Source organism: Macaca mulatta, chromosome 5, assembly GCF_049350105.2.
Source record: "Macaca mulatta isolate MMU2019108-1 chromosome 5, T2T-MMU8v2.0, whole genome shotgun sequence".
In the NCBI taxonomy this organism is placed as follows: Eukaryota; Metazoa; Chordata; class Mammalia; order Primates; family Cercopithecidae; genus Macaca; species Macaca mulatta.
In genome coordinates this window covers 167130784-167152315 of record NC_133410.1, presented here as the reverse complement: position 1 = coordinate 167152315, position 21532 = coordinate 167130784, and the positions used below count along the sequence as shown (strand labels likewise).

The 21532-nt window shown below is 39.5% G+C and overlaps 1 protein-coding gene across 5 annotated transcripts in view; it reads right to left on the bottom strand.

The window, feature by feature from the left end:
• The window catches only part of RXFP1 (relaxin family peptide receptor 1), a 124826-nt gene that overhangs the window by 65649 nt on the left and 37645 nt on the right, over positions 1-21532 (bottom strand). For all 5 annotated transcript variants that reach the window (XM_001096574.5, XM_015139414.3, XM_015139413.3 and 2 more), the window contains exon 2: positions 15619-15756. In XM_001096574.5, coding sequence (XP_001096574.1) covers positions 15619-15756 — 138 coding nt within the window. The remainder of the gene's footprint in view (positions 1-15618; positions 15757-21532) is intronic.

Below are 21532 nucleotides of genomic sequence, written 5' to 3'. Positions count from 1 at the left end.
TGTTCTGTTCTACTGGGCTCCGGAATCACCATTTGTTTCCTTGGCTGTCAGGTTTTGAGATTTTGGAAATTTATAGCATTGGATTGTCTTCCTTTCCTAGTTTCACAGAGTTTTTTGACCTTTCGGCAAGTTTACTTTTGTAAACTTGTTTCATATCTTTAGATAAGGAGAATTCTTTGAGAGATTTTCATTCCCCGCCTTTTAACAGAGAGGTTGAATGTTAGTATTTAGCCCTGAAAGAAGTCATATTTAGCAAATACCCATTATGTTGTGTTGGGTACTCTATTTTATCCTCATGATAAATCTATTTGGTCATTATCATCATCTCCACTTACAAATATATATAAGCAGAAACCCAGATAGAAAAATTGATACTGCAGATAGAAAAATTGATACTGCAGATAGAAAAATTGATACTGAAGAAGGTTAGGTGACTTGACTAAGAAATAGATTTATTAAAAATAGCTAAATAATTAAAATAATAATTATTGTATTTCTTTTCTAGGCCAAAGACATTATTTAATCAGTTTACATTCTATCTATAGAATTTCACCTTTTGTGGGACATCAGCTTTAAGTATTTAGCGATTACTATTTGCTGCTTATTTTTCTGTTGTCTGTTTCATTTCTGTTATTGAGGCTCTTACGTCAGCATTGTATGAATTATAAAAAAGTTTATTTAAATAACAACCAGAAGTTGTTATTAACTGGAATTTAAATTCACATGATTTTTCTTTATGAAATCAATGAATGTATTGCAAATCAAGGTATTACTAAAAACAGTTTAACAAAAACATAGTAGTGTTATGAGTGGTTGTATGTTTATCGATGCTACAAATAAAGCATGTAAGTAGGTAGGTCAGAGTATGTTGAGGCTTTGAGTATTCATATAAACAGTTTTCGTGCATATCTGCAGAAGGTGAGTGAGAAGGGGGCTTGCGAAGGTCTGAAGGCTTCGACCTTGCAGGCTACCAGGCTCTCGCTTCACTCTGTGCGCCACGTTCATGTTCCGGTGACTGCCACATCCACCTACCTCAGGATCAGTGACGGATTTTAGGTGAAGTGACAGCATCCCAGAACACGGGGCCGTTTTGTGGGTGATGTTTCACTGTTGCTATGAAATTCATAAGATGTGGCTGGATGACTGCCATAGATGCTGATTTTCTTTCACTCTGCTTCTTTAGCAGATCCTATATTTAACTGAGCTTTTACAAATAGACAACTTCAATTTTCTGGGGTTTTTTTTTTTTTTTTTTACTATTAATAGATAATGCCATGCTTAAAACCATGGGCGATGTGCCATTACCTAATCCTTTGTCCTCACCATTGCTCTCTTGCCCTTCTTCCGTTTTAAGGAGCACACTGTATGTGGCCTCAGTTGTAACATTTTAGTCCAACAGATTCAAGTGATGCAGTTTAAGCTTCTCTTCTCTCTTAATCCTGCTCTCTTTCTCTGGTTTTCTACTGCATTGTATCTTCTCTCTGCTCTCTCTCTCCACATACACACACACACACACACACACACACATGCACGCATACAGAAGAAATATAAGTAAGGAGGAGAAAAAGATGATGTCAGGATGGAAGCAGGTATTTTAGGCTAGCGGAAAGAAATAGGACAAACTTGCTAATTCTTCCCCAAGTCACAGCATACATTTTGTGTTTATTAAATAGCAACATCATCAAACAAACAAGCCTTTTAGTAATCAGCTTTCACTTTTCTTTCTGCCTTTCCAAAGTATTTTCCTCTTTCTACCCATTACTTCCTCCCACCAGAAGGCAGAAGGCAGAAACACAGAACATGGGAAATGTTGCCAAAATTGCAAAGTTGGGGAGTTAGCATTTTAAAGAAAACAGCTTTTGGTATATGTGTTTCTATATTTCAAATTCCGTGTCCTTTATATTTTAAGGATGTATAGGGCAGTGATGAGAATGGTTTTTCATACTTCAGTAATGATGCTGATGAAATTTATTCTCTGATTTATCTTGAGGCAGTCTACGGTAGTGGAACAAGCACTGCACAGAAGAGAATACTGTGTTGGGGGATATGGTTTCCAGTATGTATTGGTAGTGTTGTAAAAATTGCACCAATAAAAAAAAAATTTTACTAAAAAAGAGCTTTTTAGCTAAAAATGATACAGACATGCTGTAAATAAAGTTTAAAAACATAGATTAAGAAAAATCTGGTCTTGCATGCTGCATGAGCTTACTAAATATTTGTTGACTGACTGAATGATTGGATTTCTGTCCTTAAAGACACTTCAGAGAAAGCTCAGTCTCCCTTATGCTGAAATAAAAACTGGGAGCTGGGGCATTTATCAAAAACACAAATTTACAGGCTCCTCCACTGGAGACTCTCATTTATTTGGTCAGCATGGAGTCTGGGAAATATGTATTTTTCATAAGTGGCCTAGGTGAGTCTTAAAGCGAGTTCTGGAAGAACTGCATTATGGGATTTGCCATAGTCAACTAGGGTCCTTCTCACATTGCATTGGAGGACAGCTAGAATTTAGTCACATAAAATCCTGTGACTCGGAGTGTATTTCTTTTAAGCAAAGTTGCTGGATGTTGACCATCAAGTAGTTTAAGACACTCAAATAAGATTAATGTGGGTGGCCCCCAACTTAAGGACATTTTGCTTGTAACTGTCTTATTATACTTATTGTAATTTGCTTCATGCTATGCTTATTGATGTATATATTTTATCTCCTTATGAGAGTATAGTAGAAAATCTTTTTTACCTATGTATTTTTGTATACCTCAGTGACTACTAAGGTACTTTTATCTTTTTTTCTTTTATCATCCAGCTCAAAGTGTCATAAGGTACTTTTAATATCATTGAAATCTAGCTCTTACTAGCCCTCATAAAGTGTTTAAAGTACATAAAATGCATAAACATGATTTCACTTGTACCAAGTATTAGTTATCGTTTAGTTTTACGGAAAAGTGGGTTAGGCATACCAATCTGAATTCTGGAGAAGGCATCTCTCTCCATGTTGTTAGATTCCCCTGGCATTGGCACTGGGGGATGAGATTTGATTGGGGACAGGAAACGTCCAAGTTTCTTGGATGCATTAACTTGTGATAGTGCTTTATCAGGTTTTTCTGAAATAGTTTCTCAGGAGTATCCTTGAGAAGAGAGTTCTATGGTAACATATGTTTGGGAAATGCTGCATCCTCTATCCTCACTTGGAATTAATAATGCATGCTGGTATGATGAAACGAGAACTCGGGCAATAAAGAAATAGCTTTAATTTTGTTTAACTCTTTCTACGTGACACCTATTGGTACATTTTGAAATATATTTGCTTTTGGATTTGCACAAGAAGACTATCTGTCTAGATCAGTGGTTTTCAAAAGTGTAGATCTGGGACCAGCAGCAGCATCACCTGGGAACTTGAAAGAAAAGCAAGTTCTTGGGCCTTACTTCAGATGCACCGAATCAGAAACCCTGCAACCTGGGAGGTCAGCAATCTGTGTTTTAACAAGCCTTCCAAGTGATTAGATGTCTGCCAAAGTTAAAAACTTCTGATTTAATCATTTTCTCACTGGTATGAATTGGATAATAGAATTGTCTCCACTGGGATGTGAATAATTTCAAAACTTAAGCTGGTTTGATATTCCTCTGGGGTATTTGTTAAAAATGCAAATTCCTGGGCTTTACTCCTACTTATTAGATGAGCATTTCTGGGGTGGGGGGTTAGGACTCAGAGCTTTCACAGCGCCCCAGGTGACTCAGATGCAGGTAGTCCTCAGAAACATTCCTGTCGATTTGCAGGGTCGCTCCGGGGCTCCCTTGATGTTTGGTTGAGAGACTTATGTCTCAGTCAGAGGCAAGGCCAGACTGTGATGATGTCATGTTAAATGGTATGATCATTTATGAAAATGAAAGGTTAAATCTGATAGTTTAATAAGTATACATGCTTATTGATTAATGAATAAGTGATTAATTTATAAGGCTTGGATTTATGCAAAGTGGAGCTTTTCTTTTTTTTTCTTTCTTTCTTTTTTTTTTTTTTTTGAGACAGTGTCTCACCCTGTTACCCAGGCTGGAGTGAAGTGGCATGATCTCAGCTCACTGCAACCTCCGCCTTCCGGGTTCAAGTGATTCTCCTGCTTCTACCTCCTGAGTAGCTGGGATTACAGGCACCCGCCACCACACCTGGCTAATTTTTAGTAGAGACAGAGCTTCACCATGTTGTCCAGACTGCTTTCGAACTCCTGACCTCAAGTGATCCACCCACCTCGGCCTCCCAAAGTGCTGGGATTACAGGCATGAGCCACCATGTCTGGCCCTAAAGTGGAGCATTTCTGATTCTCACACATTTACTCAATTTTCAGTACTCATTCATGGAACACCGTGGGAAGATCTTTTGCTCATAAAGTAAAATGAGATTATTACCTGCAAGAGCAGAGGTGCCCTAGGCCACCGGAGTAAACCTTGGAATGCAGGCTGGCCAGGCAGAGGATTCATCAAACTGTATGGAGTTTCTTTGAATTTAACAACAACAGCAGTTTGCAGGACAGAATACATATACCTTTTTCTGGGGTCTCAATACCTTTTGGAGGCAACTCTTTATGGAAATCAAAGGATATGACATAATCCTGGGCATCTTTTAAAAGAAACTGAGGCTGCTAACAAATTACCTTCTCTGTCCCATATAGGAGGAAGTGTTCTGAAAGGAAAATCTTTGTGGTGGTAACCCATACATAGTTTAAGTAGCATTAGATAAACACAAATAAACAAATTTGAGGTTAAAGCTAGGTCCGTATTTTCAGAAAAGCCTAGGGTTCAGCTACTTAGGTATTTGGAATGTTATTTTGAGAATAATAAATAGAAAACCAGAAAATTTTGAAAATGCAATGCATGATTATACATTAATACACATATTTATGACCCACGTCACTTTTCCTCCTGTGTTTTATTTACATTTTTAATTTTTATGGGTACATGGTCAGTCTATATATATATGGGGTATATAAGATATTTTGATACAGGCATGTAATGTGTATCCTTCTGTGTTTTTATCTCGAAAACAAGACAAACCACCAACTTTAGTGGAATATTCTGAAATGAGAACAGCTAATGTCTCCATCAAACCACCTGGCATTGCCATCATTCTGATAGCTGTATAAGTCGTACTTTGGAAATGATGGAATAATTAATGTTCCAGAATTTTAAAGGCAGGACCAATTGAAAATTTTAAAAGGGCTTGACATACTTCAAACATTCTTATAATCTTATTTGAAAATATGTATCATCACCATCACACCCATAAATAAGTACTGCTTATCTAATTCTCATGGATTAGTAGGTGCCAAGCCAGTGACAGGAAAAATACTCTGGGGCATTAACAAAGTTTTCCTTCTCTTAAATTCCTTGCACTTTCTGCCTCTTTTCCTATCCTAGGCAGCTAGAATTAACCACTTTCATTGCCTGAAAAGGATGAGACAGAAGTTTACAGATAATAAGGGAGTCAAATTTCTTGGTATTCGATTTTTAAATGCTTAAATTTGATCATTGACAATAGATATGGAAAACCAAAAAAGAGAAGAACTGAGCTTTGCTGTTCCCAGACTTAACAAGAGACTTGCACCAGAAAGACAGAGTGGAGGGGTCTTTCTTCCTTCCCTCCTCGGGCTGAATCTAGGAGAAACCACACATTTCCCACATTGGTTTCTGGGTGCTGGAAGCAGGGGTAGCCTGGTGTCCTTTGCTAAGTAGAGGCCTTATGTATGGCAGGACCCACAGAATTATTGCACACTTTGGCTTGACATGGGAATAGTAGAGGAGACATAGCCATAAGAGCCTAGGCAGATGGACCTAGGCAGATGGACCTAGGCAGATGGACCTAAATATGAGCATGAAAGTTCTCCTGGGCTCAGCCTGGCTCAGGAGTACTAAGTGTTTCCTGTGAGCCCCAGAATGCCACAGATGTAGGCAGGAGAGGCACTGGATGTGAAAGGGCCTGAGACAGACAGGAGATAACAGAGTGGCGACTTATGGCAGAGGACCAGATAGATTTATGCATAGGTTAGGGGATGCGCCATCATCAGCTGATAACAGACAACCAGACCCCCCACACAATGTCCTGGCACCACAGAGACTGCTGAGCTCAACTGTAATCCCAGGTGAAGGGAAATGAATCAGACCTTTAACTGCCTTGGTTTAGACTTCTACCACTTGGAAGAATGGAGACTTGTAGCAGAAATTATCTTTGGCCATAGAAAAAGAAAGATTTACATTTCTCACTCACTTGAGAACTTGAGTTGATTGTCGTATCTACTGCTATAGTTTGGACGTTTGTTCTCACTCAACACCATGTTGAAATGTAATCCCCAGTGTGGTGGTATTAGAAGTATTAGGAGGTGGGTCCTAGTTTGGATCATGAATGTGGGTCACTCATGAACAGATTTATGCTGTCCCTTGAGGTGAACGACTTCTCTCTCGCTCTATTGGTTCAAAAGAGAGCTAGCTGTTAAAAAGAGCCTGGTACCTCCCCCCTCTCTCTCGCTTCCTCTCTCGCCATGTAATCTCTGCACACACTGGCTCCCCTCTCCCTTCTGCCATGAGAGGAGGCAGCCTGAGCCCTCACCAGAAGCTGAGCAGATGCTGGCACCCTGCTTTTTGTAAAGTCTGCAAAACCATGAGCCAAATAAACTTCTTTTCTTCATAAATTACCCAGCCACAACTATTCCTTTATAACAATGCAAAACAGACATCCACCATGTGGATGAAATTGATGCAGGGCATCAATGTCCCCATCTTTAAAGGGAACAAAAACAGTCCCTTTCTCCTGGGTTGTCATGAGGATTAAATGAGGTAAAATGTATAAAGCAGTCAAAATGGAAAGTGCTATAAAAATATTATTCATTATTCATACTATGATACTTGCAATTTTAGGTTTGGAAGTTCATCTAATCTCTTATATATTATATTTTAAAAAGAAAGTTAAAAATAATTTACCTTTTTAAAACCAAAATCTTTAAAGGGAAGACTTCATAGAATTCAAATTTTATCAATAAGAGATTTGTTTGAAGGCCCTACTACACAACAATTAGTATCATAAGCATGTTCTTTCTTCCCAATCAAAAAACAAAACAAAACAGAACAAGCCAAGCATTTGGTTTGAATTCTGAGCACACCATGATGTCAGAAGAGTTACATAACCTCTCTGTACTTCCATTTTCCTTCCCTGTGTAATGGAAATAGTCTTATCATATCTAATTTATAGTAAGGAGGAAATGAGAGAATGTGCTTAAAGGATTAGGACTATGTCTGAAACATAATAAATACTAAAAACATGGAAGACACTATTAATTTTATTATTACAACTCTTATTAGACAAAAGCAAATATTCCTAGGAGGGTTAGAATATAGTGGCACAAATAGTCATGCACAGGCTGGGTGCGGAGGCTCATGCCTATAATCCCACTTTGTGAGGCCGAGGCGGGTGGATCACTTGAGGTCAGGAGTTCAAGAGCAGCCTGGACAACATGGTGAAACCCTGTCTCTACTAAAAATTAGCCAGGTGTGGTGGCAGGTGCCTGTAATCCCAGCTACTCAGGAGGCTGAGGCAGGAGAATCGCTTGAACCTGGGAGGCGGAGGTTGCAGTGAGCCGAGATCGCGCCACTACACTCCAGCCTGGGCGATAGAGCAAGACTCAGTCTCAAAAAATAATAATAATAATAAATAGTCATGCATAGACAAACCTAGAACACAAGATGTCTTTTCAAACCTAAAATACGCAGTGAATGGCAAAATTGCAAAGTAAACTATTACTAACAGACAACAAAGGCCGGCGTGGTGGGGAGGGAAGGCAAAGCATTTAAGATCACATTGGGAAGGAGCTGAAATAGAAAAGTTTACGTGGCAAAATGTTCATACTTTCAAGGAGTTCCCCAGAGAAGCATTCAAACGCAGAGGGCAGTTTTTGCTACATGGTAAAGTTGACTTTCTACTTACTGTTTTTTGTTGCTGCAACTTTCTGTGTACATTTGCTAAGTGGGAGGCAGGGAAGGAAGTGCTGGCAAAGTTGAACTCAAGAAAGACTTGGTATATTGTATATTTAAAACTTTTTTTCTGTATATTATGATATTTAACATCTTTTAAAAAACCTTTCTAGGCTAGTAAGAGATGGTCTTTCCCAGGGGCTGTCAGTTCTTAGAGAGCAAAGGGTGCTCAGAGCATGCCTTTGATATGCACGCTAACCAATCCAGACCTAGAGCTCCTCTGACTAGCCCACACATCCCAGAGGTAACAGTCCTCCTTCTGCTTCATCATCCTAGGCCCAGGTAGCAGGGAAGTAAGGACCACCGCTAGAGTTTAGAGCCCTCCAAAATTATTCAAACCAGCACATCTTAAGCTGTTCACCTTGCACTGCCTTGATTTCCCTCGGAAATCCCAATAAAGGCTCTGGCCTGATGCCTCCCCTCTCACCCCTGTCTTCTGCCTCCTGACCACCCTGGTGTCTTTCCCATCTAGCCCTGTATGGTATGCCCTGCCTCCTGTCTCTAGAACCTGTGGGAATAACAAACTTTTGTGTTTCTGAGCCTCCCTGGTGTCTCTTGTAGCCATACCTGACTCGCCATAACATAAAAGAGTACAAAACACCTGGTAAAAACCATGTGGTTCAAGTTTAGCACAACCCAGAACTGCAACTGAACAGCGAAGCAAAATCGTCGTTAGGAGGTTTTATGCCACATACAATTATGCATAAGAACAGCTCACTGGAAATTCTGTCTAAAATTCACTAAGACTAAATTTTAAGCTCACTTTAGTCTGGACAAGGAGTTTATGTCGACCTTAATAATGTCTCTTTAAGCCCACAGAAGGTGGCCCTTCTCCATGTCCTGTCCTAACGTGCATTGTTCTCCAGGGCTGCTGTAACAAATTCCCACAAACTTGGTGACTTAAAAGAAGAGAAGTTGGCTGGGTGTGGTGGCTCATGCCTGTAATTCCAGAACTTTGGGGGACCGAGGTGGGCGGATCACGAGGTCAAGAGATCGAGACCATCCTGGCCAACATGGTAAAACCCCATCTCTACTAAATACAAAAATTAGCTGGGCATGGTGGTACGCACCTGTAGTCCCATCTACTCAGGAGGCTGAGGCAAGAGAATTGCTTGAACCCAGTAGGCGGAGGTTGCTGTGAGCTGAGATCACACAACTGCACTCCAGCCTGGGCTACAGAGTGAGACTCTGTCTCAAAACAGAAAAACAAAAACAAGAGAAATTTGTTCTTTCACAGTTCTGGAGGCCAGATGTATGCAACAAAGGCGTCAGCGGGGCCACAGAGTCTCAAAATGTTCTTGGGGAGAATCTCTCCTTGCCTCTTTCAGCTTCTGATGGCTCCTGGTGTTCCTTGGCTTGTGGCAGCATCGCTTCGGTCTCTGCTTCTGTTTTCACATGGCCTTCTTCTCTCCAGCATCTCTGTATGCCATTTCCTGTCTCTTGTAAGGACACTGTCATTGGATCTAGGGCCACCCTGATCTAGTATGATGTCACTCTTTACTTGCATTATATTTGCAAAGACCCTATTTCCAAATAAGGTCACATTATTTGCATGTTAACTTTTGGCAGTTACTAATGCACTAAATGACCCAAAATGTATTAGAAGAGGTTTTCCATTTCCCCTATGGGTTATAGAATTGCTAATATGTAAACAGACTGACAAAGGCCTTTATCCTTTTCCCGTAGAGAAGGCTGCTAAAGTGCTAAAGAACAAGAGTACGATGGAGAGGCACCAGAACGCCAGTCTTCCCAGTATAGTAATTCAACCTGTCTCTAGGATAAGGCTGGGTTAGTGTAACCATGAAGGGGAGCCCTCATTTAGCACAGCCTTCTGTTTATAACACAGAAGGAATGCTAGAGCAAATTCTAATCTAGAAATGCAAAGTTTCTTTTAAATACAAATCTAGAGGTAGTGAACTAATTTAATAGCATCTGAGAATTTGATGCTCCTTTAACATTTTTACTACTGAGCTTGCACTCATTTGAAAACGAACACAGATGATTCCTAAAGAAGAACCCTCAACTTTTTGTCATCAGGTTCCTTTGGTATTTACTCAGACGTATTCTCCCATGTGTGATAGTCCAGCTGAAAAACTGAAAGATCCCTCCTTTTTGGGTTTGTCATTGCCACATCAAACACTGCTCTGATGACTTACAAACATTTTTTTTTTTGGTCCTTATGCTGTTTGATTGTGTCTGTGACAGTTCTGAGTAGAGATGAAGAATGGGTTAGTGACACATGGCAATAAAACAAATGGAATTATATGGGAATTATATAAAATGGTGTAACTCAGGAAACATCTATACATTTCTATACTGAAGTTTACCAGTAAGGATCAAAGTTATTATAAAAATAGTGTAAGCAGTTTTTGATATATGTATGTCTGTATATATATGTAAATTCCATATTGTGTAAATGTTTTAGAAAAAAGGGATTCATATGAATTGAACTGAAAACTTTTAAATCTATTGATTTGGCTTGCATTGTGTCCATAAAAAATCTTCACTGAGTTAATGTCAATGCTCTTTGTGCTGAAATATTTTATTTTTTATACTTAATAAAGTGTTCACTTATAGGGAAATTAATTATTTATGGGTTTTCTGAGAAAACTGGGACCTCAGTATGTACTAAATAAGAGTACTTGTTTAAAGTGCCTGTGATAACACAAAAGTGACAGTTCTTTCTAAATATAATTAGTTCATATATTAGTTCAAATACAGGGACTTGGTTTAATTCATTTGGTGTTTCATTTTTTTCAGCGATTTCCCTAAATTTTATTTCCACTATTTCCATTTGACTTATTTTTCCATTTTAATAATTATTAGTGTCAATGTTTAAACAGCTTGACAGAATAAGGGAGAGATTTTTGGAGTTTAAAATATACCTTAAAAGGTCTGATTAAAGAAAAAGCCCTTTCATTAAAAGAAGGTATTTTATTTGACAATACACTATTAAGTTGTAAGTTATTATTCTAAAATTGCTTTTTAATTATGGTGTTTTCTTATATTTGTATGTTAAGATACTGTATTTTACATGACTGAAAATATGCATGAGGTTTACATATTCTGAAAAGAAGCAACTTTCTGACTTAATTTAATCAGTATTAAACAGAATTTACATATGCATGTTTTAAAAATGAACAGCCGGCCAGGTGCGGTGGACTCACACCTGTAATCCCTGCACTTTAGGAGGCCGAGGCTGGTGGATCACAAGATCAGGAGATCGAGACAATCCTGGCTAACACGGTGAAACCCCGTCTCTACTAAAAATGCAAAAAATTAGCCGAGCATGGTAACACACACCTGTAGCCCCAGCTACTCAGGAGGCTGAGGCAGGAGAATTACTTGAATCTTGAAGGCAGAGGTTGCAGTGAGCTGAGATCATGCCACTGCACTCCAGCCTGGGTGAGAGAGAGAGAGACTCCATCTCAAAAGAAAAAAAAAAAAGAAGGAGGAGAAGGAGAAGAAGAAACAGCCTTGGGAGCATAAATGATCCAGATACTATAAAATGAAGGAAAAAACCACTCAGCTCACAACGGAAATTAAAGCAATTAGAGACAAGCAGAAATAACTACATCTCATAATTTTTCCATCACCTGGACTCTAAAGACGGTGACGAAAGTCTGCCATCCTTCCTGGAAAGTTCCGGCCTATTTTTGCATGGACAGCAGCAGCATGCCAACTGGGCATCTTTGAGGTTTTGAATGGAGTTAATTTTTTTTTTTTCTATTTCTAGATGACTGCCACTACTACAGTACCGGTTTTCCTAGAGGAGCTAAAAATTGTAGATAATTGATAATAATGGAGTTTGTGAGCAAGTTAGAATGCTTGTGTATCATATTGAAAACTTGATTCTACTGTACCTCTGCTGTTGCTACCATTTTGCATGCATTCCTGATTTTCTGCTCACTGGGTTTAGATTCATGCCTCTCAAAACCTAATGTGTATTAGAATGACACAAGGCTCTTATTAAAACAGAGCTTTTGATTCAATAGGTCTGGGATGGAGCCTGAGAACTTGCATTTCTTTTTTAAAATTTTTTATATAAATATTTTAAAATAATTATTTTTTCTTTTTTTAAAAAAATTGAGACAGGTTTTTGCCATGTTACCTAGGCTGATCTCCAACTCCTGGACTCAAGCAATCCTCCCACTTTGGCCTCTCAAAGTGCTAGGATTACAGGTGTGAGTCACTGGGCCTGGCCAAAATGTGTATTTCTAATTTCCTGGGTGATGCTGATGAGTTTGGTCTCAGGACTACTTTTGGAGATCCAGTGGTCTCAGTGAATTTCAAGAAAGTTATGTGATTCTGGCATAAGAAGATCAGTAACAAATTGAAATAGTTATTTTTTACATAGACATGTCTTTATAAGAGTGAATTATGATCTTTCCCAGATTTCCAAAACTGGACTTGAGAGTTTTCAAATGTTGGCAATAGTGAATTAAGGACACAGACAAGGTCCCAGACATCATGGCATAGCTGATCCACAGATGGCTGCAGGTGCATAAGAAAATCCAGCTGAAACCAGAACTGCCTGGCTCATCTCAGTGGAGTCCATCCAAAATTGCTGACCCCAAGAATCATACACTAAATAAATGGTTACTTTTTAGACCACTATGTTTGTAATATAATTACAGCGAACTGATACACTAGGTAACATTTACTGAGTGCTAATTTCATGGACTGTAGTCTTAGGTCAGGTTACTATAACTAAGTATCACAGATTGGGTGGCTTAAACATAAACATTTATTTTTCACAGTTCTGGAGACTGGGCAGTCCAAGATCAAGGTGCTGGTAGTCATGTCTAGTGATTGCCCACTTTCTGGTTCACAGACAGCAGACTTCTTGCTGTTTCCTTACATGGTGGAGAGATGAAGCAAGCTCCCTTAAGACTCATAAGGATACTAATCCACCCTTATGGCCTCAGGTATTCCTAATTACATCCCCCAAATCCCATCTCCAAATCCTATCACATTGGGGGATGGGGCTTCAACATATGAACTTTATGGGGGACCCAAGCATTCAGTCCAGAGTACCTGCACTCTGCTAAGCATCTCGGATACATTATCTCATGGAATCCTGTTAACAACCCATGACCATGGATGCTCTTATCATTCCCGTTTTATAGAAAAGAAAACAAGCCATTCTTTGCCTCCCTCTATAGCTAGAGTTTAACTCTGATTACCGAACTTCTCTCTGAAACCCCAATGCCCTATTGCTTCTGTCTAAATGTGCTTTTTGGTGAATCCGGAGAAACTTGCATGATTTTGAGGATTATTACTATAAGGATTGCTACTTTTGCTACTTGGCCTCTTTAAATGTAGCACAAGCTTTTTTTCCACTGAGAAGCTACAGTTGCTGGCAAATTTGCTACTCCCACCACATTCCTTTCCTGCTTCCAGCTGCCATTTTAATTGGAGTGAAATTTTCCTGTTGCTCTGTCTAGAACTCTCTATTTGAATTGCCAGCAGGTTGAGAGGGAACTGACTGGCAGTGGGCAAAACACTGTTTCATCTAATTAAAAAATTATGTAATATTAATTTATTTTAACAAGATGTTATTTTTTAAAATAAATGAAAACATATTTATAGCCATCCAAATCAAATACAGTTGTAGCTTAAGCTCACTAGTTTAGATAGTGTGGTTCTACTGAGTTACTGCCATCAGATAGAAATAGTGTTTCAAACTAACAAGTGTCAAAAATAAAATCAGATTGAGTTATAAAAATTTAAAAGTTTATTATCATACAGCAAGAGAAAGTACAACTCGGTATCAGGGAGATTTCAGTCCAGGTGGTAAGAAAGCTCAGAGGCATGAATTATAGGGTTGCTCATAAAGTGAAAATGAGGAAATTCTTCAACCTTTTCCATGACTGGTTATTACAATGGGGTTTCCAGGTGATAGGGGATTGGTTAAAACTGATTTACTGCTATACCACTTTAGAAAGACAATTTAAGTTTTGTTTGTGATTATCAGAGGCATTTACAAGAAACAACCTAAGTTTCAGTTACGTTCAAGAAATAAGCTCAGTTAAGGTTTGCTTGTGTGACCTAGCTGATTTTTTTCAGGTAGGAGGATTTTCAAGCCTGGTGTTCATCTTATTTTATGTTAATGGAAACTTAATTCCTTCAAGGTGGTTTCTTAAAAAGCCTGAACCACTTGGGGGAGTGATCCCAGCAAGGCCTCATCAGCGTATATTATTTATGTGACACTTTGCATACTAACATTGTTATGCATCTTTTTGTCCTCCAAAATAGTACCTTACTTCTTGACAGGTGAGAAATCTTACTGTGTTACATTATTAACCGAAGTTTATTTTCCCAGTGACTCAGATCCAAACAATTCAGGTTCTAACTTTGTATTTTTAAGACTTCAGAAGTTTGAACAAAATTGTAACTGAAAGCTATTTTCCTATATTCAAATTGGCCAGAAGCCCTACTTACCAGCTTTATAAATCCAGAGGTATGGTTGTTGGTTAAGTAGTAAGTTGTATTGACATATTGTTTGTTTTGTCTCTTTTAGAAGGACTCACTTTTCTTCCCAAAAGATAAGAAAGGGCAACAGCATCCGACACTTAGATAGCACCTCCTAGATGTCCTAATTCTGTACTCTTAATCTTCCTGAATTCTTATAGTATAGGCACAATTACCACACCCTTTTATAAAATGAGGAAACTGAGGCACAGAGAGGCTAGGAAATGTTCTCAAGTTTACATAATTGGTTATCGTTGTACCCAAGTTCAAAGTTGGGCAGTCTGGCTCCAGAGCCCGTATTCTCAATTTCAACAGCATTCTGCTTCTAACACCTTATTTGGACAGGTTTGTTGGGTTAAAACAGGGGTGTCCAGACTTTGTGCTTCCCTGGGCCACATTGGAAGAAGAGTTGTCTTGGACCACACATAAAATACACTTACATTAATGATAGCTGATGAGCTTAAAAAAAAAAATCACAAAAAAACGAATGCTTTCAAAAACCTTATGAATTTGTGTTGGGCTCTGTTCAAAGCTGTCCTGGGCTGCATGCAGCCTGAGGGCTGTGGGTTGGACAATCTTGGTTAAAACTTACTCTATGAGCAACCATCACTTATCTGGAACATTGGCTGTGATACCATTACATAGAAAAGAGTGGATATTAAGGCCGGGCGCGGTGGCTCATGCCTGTAATTCCAGCACTTTGGGAGGAAGAGGCGGGCGGATCACGAGGTTAGGAGACTGGGACCATCCTGGCTAACACGGTGAAACCCCGTCTCTACTAAAAATACAAAAAATTAGCTGGGCACGGTGGCGGGCGCCTGTAGTCCCAGCATCTAGGGAGGCTGAGGCAGGAGAATGGCGTGAACCCGGGAGGTGGAGCTTGCAGTGAGCAGAGATCGCGCTACTGCACTCCAGCCTGGGCAACAGACTAAGACTCCGTCTCAAAAAAAAAAAAAAAAAAAAAAAAGAGTGGATATTTTAAGCTATTGAAATAAGTGTAAGATTTCCTTAAGCAACATATGTTTTGTATTTCAATTTAGTTTTGTCTTTTTGTTGAGAGAAGTCTCAGCGACTTCACCTTCAGTCCTTTCTGTCCCTTTCTCTCACCGTGACTGTAGGGGCTTCACTCACCACAGTTGTCCTCATCGGCCTGATTCCCACAGTCGTCCACACCGTTACAGTGCAGGAGCTGAGGCAAGCACTTTGTGATGTTCCCACAGGGGAAGTAGCCAAGGGAGCACTTGACATCCTGTCCACCCCCATGAGAAACTGGGGAAAAGGGGAGAAGACACAAAGTTGGAAGGTTAATGCAAAGGCATGGCAAAGAGTAGCTTCTCCCTGATATTTTATCATCATTTGTCTTTCTCATCATGGTTTATACAACCCTGATGCCGGTTACTTTCCAGGAACCTTCACCTCTTAGGATGTTCTTTCCATGATTCCAGAAGATGCCAACATTTTTCTCTTTGCCTTTGTTCATGCTGTTTCCCACCCGAATGTCCTCTCCATTCCTCTCTTTTATGAAACGTCTGCTCATACTTCACAGTTCAATCCAATTACCCTCTTCTACAAACGATTTTCAGCCAATAATTTTCAAAACAGAAATTTGTTGTATTCTTACTATGGGCTCAGAATCAAGGCTGGTCCGGTATTGAAACGACTTCATTGTCTGGGGAAAACCTGTGGTTCATTGTCTCACCCCGAGATGATTAAGGATGTGGACACACACGTGGAGTAGGTTAAGGAGAGGAACGTTTAATAGACAAAAAGGAAGAGAGAGAGAGAAAGCTTCCTCATGATGAGAAAGCGGGTGGCCCAAGAGAGGGTTTCCGGGCTTTGGGGCAGAACATGATTGATTTTGTACCAAGGCTTGAGGAGGCGGTGATTGAGTTACATTAAGCCCAGGGGACTGGTTTCACCAGGTGTGTCATTTACATAGCCTGCGAAAAGACTGAAAAGACTGGCCCTCGCACCCTAATCTTTTATTATGCAAATGTGGCTTCTACCTGGCTGTTGCCATGACACCTGCACACGTGGCTTTACCTGGCCAGTGCTGTGATACCTACGCACATGGTGATAAGGAAAAGGGAGCAGGAATCGCCAACTGAATGTATCTGGCTTCCAGGTACAGCTACTGGCATTTACATATGAAAGCTTCCAGCTTGCATATCTGTGCTTGCAGCTTGACTTTCAGGCTGCTTTCTGTTAGAAAAGAAATGGTTTGGAGCTGCTTTTCATTAAAGGAAAATTCCACCGAGGACTCTTTTACTCTTTCTTTCTTTCCTTTCTTTTTTTTTTTGAGACAGAGTTTCTCTTGTCGTCCAGGGTGGAGTGCCATGGCACAATCTTGGCTCACTGCAACCTCTGCCTCCCGGGTTCAAGCGATTCTTTTGCCTCAGCCTCCTGAGTAGCTGGGATTACAGGCATGCACCACCACGCCTGGCTAATTTTGTATTTTTAGTAGAGACAGGGTTTCACCATGTTGATCAGGCTGGTCTCGAACTCCTGACCTCAGGTGATCCACCCATCTTAGCCTCCCAAAGGGCTGGGATTACAGATGTGAGCCTCTGTACCTGGCCTCTTTTACCCTTTATAACTGCCTAAAATAATTTCTTAATAACTCCTGTATTAGTATTAGAGAAAGAAGTCATAGAGGATAACAGGAAAGCAGGTGCCATGTGATCATTTCTATATTGGATAGTTGTTAAGTGTAAGGCCCTATACAAGACGTTATGCATGCATCATTGAATGAAACAGAGTTCCTGCCCTAGGGGAGGTTACCGTCTCCCAGGGAGGATACACTGAACAAGTTAATAAATAATTACAATTTATGGAGAGGTCCAAAAAGAAAGGAAACAGGTGATGTAATGGAAAATAACTATGTGCTGGTGCTTTGTACAAGGGGTAGTTAGAGGGAGGCCTCTGTAAAATGGTGCCATGTAAGCTGAGATCTGGAGGAAGAAAAGGAAATCACCCATGAGAGTAGGGGAGGTAGTAGTGGGAAAGTGGTGGTGGTAGTTAAAGTGGTGAGGAAGAGGCTTCAGGCTGAGGATTAGGGAACTCTGGGAAGGTTGTGGTGACGGAGCCCAGCGAGCAGGGGACAAGTGACATGAGCTGAGGTTGATGAGGTAGAGAAGTATCCTTGGGCAAAGGGAAGAAGTTTGGGTTTTATTTAAAATGCAAAGGGGAATCAATGAAGGATTTGAAGCCAAGGGGCCACTTAGAAAACAGGTATGTTTTGTTCACATAATTCTGGCTACTGGGGTGGAGTGCCATTGGGTAGGAGACTTGAGGGGAGGGTAAGAGGGAAAGCTGGGCTGCTGATTAGGAAACTTTGCAGTGCTCCAGGTAACAGACAAATGAGGCTTAGTCTAGAATGGTGCCAGTGGAGAGGAGAGAAGTGAACATATTTTACATGTAATTTAGGGGTAGAATGAAAATGGACAGAATCTTCTGAACTGGCTTGACCAGCTGGAAGCATGGCAGTGCCACTACTGAGACTCTCTGGGGGAACCGTAGGGTGCAAGAATAAAGATAGCTCATTTGCCTTTATTTCCATCCTTACCCAAGAGCTTCACCATGTGAGTTTTCTAACTCAGCTCAACACTTTCTCACTCACTTCAACACTTTAAAACCCCTTCTTCAATCCAGAAGTCCCATTCTGGTTTTTTATACCTTCCCCGATTCCTGGAACTTCTCCTCCATCACTACCATTCCCCCTCGTCACCATCACTTGCTCCTGAAATTTGTGCTCCAGCCTTGTTGGAATTCCTGACTCAGACTTTATTGGCTTGAATCGAGGTGAGATTCTAATCCTATTAGATAAATATTCTTTTACTTCATTTTTTGAAGAAAAATTAGTCATTATTTGCAATCGTGTTTCTAGGAAAGAATGTGTTTGAGTGCCCAAGCTAATTTAAAGGTTAAAGTTTTGAAATATTATCTGCTTTGCTATATTTATACCCCTACAAATAAACATTTAACAGAATGAAGAGGACTATAAGAACTCCAAAACTATCAATACTTCAAAAAGCAGTCCACTTTAACCTCTTTGCACCAGACACACTCATCTACACTAACAATCAATTAATTAAATTTCATCACATATTGGTTGTCCAATTGTTTCAAGTGTTTTAATCTTATCCCCCCCCCCACCCACACACACTCAAAAGAACACTCATTGTAAACAAAGCCCATGTCATTGTTTGTATCTCTGGTTAGGGATGCTGAAAATTGTTGAATAGTAAAATTAGAGGAGACAAACTTAAGAAGTAAAAATTGTTCCATAAACAATTGAAAGGTATGAATGTTTGATAACATTTTACATAACCATCCTATTCCGACTTTGAAGGGCAACCATGCCACTTTAAAAAGTAGACTTTATTTTTTATAGCTATTAGGTTCACAGCAAAATAGAGTAAAAGGTACAGAGAGTGCCCATGTATTCCCTGCCTCGTGCACCTCCACCATCAACACCCTCCCCAGTCCAGAGTGGTGCATTTGTTGCAGTTGATGAACCTACATTGACACATCATTGTCACCCAAAGTCCATAGTTTACATTGGAGTTCACTCTTGATGTTGTACATTCTATGGGTTTGGACAAATGTATAATGACACGTATCCACCATTATAGTATCATACAGAGTAGTTTCATTGCTCTAAACGTCCTCTGGTAACCACTGAACTTTTTACTATCTCCATAGTTCTTCTTTTTCCAGAATGGTATGTCATTGGAATCATGCAGTATGTAGCCTCTTCAAACTGGCTTCTCACACTTAGTAACATATATTCATCCACTCACTTACTGAAAGACATCTTGCTTGCTTCTAAGTTTTGGCAATTATAAATAATCTGCTATAAACATCTGTGTGCAGGTTTTTGTGTCGGCCACATATTAACTATAACACTTTCAAATCTGAGATTTATATAATTTCAAAGATTTCTGTAGACTCCCAGTACAGTTATGTTCTTATTATCCTTACCAAGTTTGTAAATCTTTGGAACTTTCTAGAATGCTCATAATTATGAAGAAATAAGAACAGAATAGTTTGAATAATCATTAAGAACTTATTATGTAAAAATGTATTGGGGGTCAATGATCAAAGCATGAAAAAAATAAAGTGACTACTTATTTTGTGAAGTATGGTGAGACTTCTTAATAACAGGGCAATTAACATTCTCATAGAGAAGCAATCCATCTATGACAGGCTTTGACTGTATGTAGTCATTTCAGAGCACATAGTTTGATGAAGCACATAGTCAAATCTATATAATAATGAGTTGTGCTATAAATAATGTTCTCACTTGTGAAATTATTCAAAATTAATCTTTTTTCAACCAATTGTTTAAAACAAAGTCAAAAAAAGGGATTTGCATGCCAAAGGCCATTACTGGCAGAACATCACATATTTCAGAGATCTCAAGCATACATATAAATAAACCAATCTGTGTTGAGACTAACTTTTTATATCTTTATTAATTTTTAAAGAACACTTTAAACACCAAGATTTTAAGAAGAATTCTTTGATGAATTGTCAGATACTCTGAAGATGTTTTAAGTGGCCATACCTGCTTGTGTTTTCTTTTTTTTTTTTTTTTTTTTTTTTTGAGACGGAGTCTCGCTCTGTCACCCAGGCTGCAGTGCAGTGGCCGGATCTCAGCTCACTGCAAGCTCCGCCTCCCGGGTTCACGCCATTCTCCTGCCTCAGCCTCCCGAGTAGCTGGGACTACAGGCGCCCGCCACCTCGCCCGGCTAGTTTTTTGTATTTTTTTGTAGAGACGGGGTTTCACCGTGTTAGCCAGGATGGTCTCGATCTCCTGACGTCGTGATCCACCCGTCTCGGCCTCCCAAAGTGCTGGGATTACAGGCTTGAGCCACCGCGCCCGGCCTGCTTGTGTTTTCATGAAGCTCTTTTGAATATTCTTCTCCACATAACTTCTTTTCTGAATATTATCCTTTTATGTCCTGTCTTTAAAATTTATATTTAGTGGTAGATATAGCTCCTCAATGATTGTATCATGAAATTAGTTCTACATTTTCATAACATTATGATTCAACAGCTATATCAGGAATCTTATATTTTTAAGTCATATTTTAAAAGTAACTTTTGGGCCAGGTGTGGTGGCTTATGCCTGTAAGCCCAGCACTGTGCGAGGTCGAGGCGGGCAGATATCTGAGGTCAGGAGTTGGAGACCAGCCTGGCCAACGTGGTGAAACCCCGTCTCTACTAAAAATGCAAAAAGTTAGCCAGGTTGGTGGCGGGCGCCTGTAATCTCAGCTACTCGGGAGGCTGAGGCAGGAGAATCACTTGAACCCAGAAGGTGGAGGTTGTAGTGAGCCGAGATTGCACCACTGCACTCCAGCCTTGGCAACAAGAGTGAAACTGTCTCAAAAAAAAAAAAAAAACTTTAAAATGTTGAGATAATCTCAAACTGAGAAGTTGCAAGTATCGGATAAAGAACATTTCCCCACCACCCCACCATTTGAGAGTAAGTTTTTGACCTGATGCTCCGGCACCCTTAAATACTTTAGTGTCTCCTACAAACAAGAACATTTTCCTATGTAAATAGAACCATTAAAATCAGGAATTTAACATGGAGTTGTTACTACCACTTAAACTTCAGAACCCATTAACATTTATATATTACCCCCACAAAATGTCCTTTATAGTAAAAGGATCTGGTTTGGAATCACTCCTTGCATTTAATTGTCACATTTCTTTAGCCTGTTTTCATTTTCATGGCCTTGATACTTGAAAAACGTGACAATTATTTTGTAGAATGTTCCTGAATTTGGATTGTCTGATGTCCATCATAATTAGATTCAGGTTATGCATCTTTGGCATGAAATTAACACAAGTGATGCCCATTTCAACCTGTCAGGTAGTACAAGATGTTCATTTTTTCCATTAGTGATTTCACCCAAATTCCTTTGTAATTAATACACATTTTGTAGAGGGGTACTTTCAAACTGCAAAAATACCTTTCCTCATCAAAATGTTAATTTATTCATTTACTTATTTCTATCAGGTAGACTTATGGCTT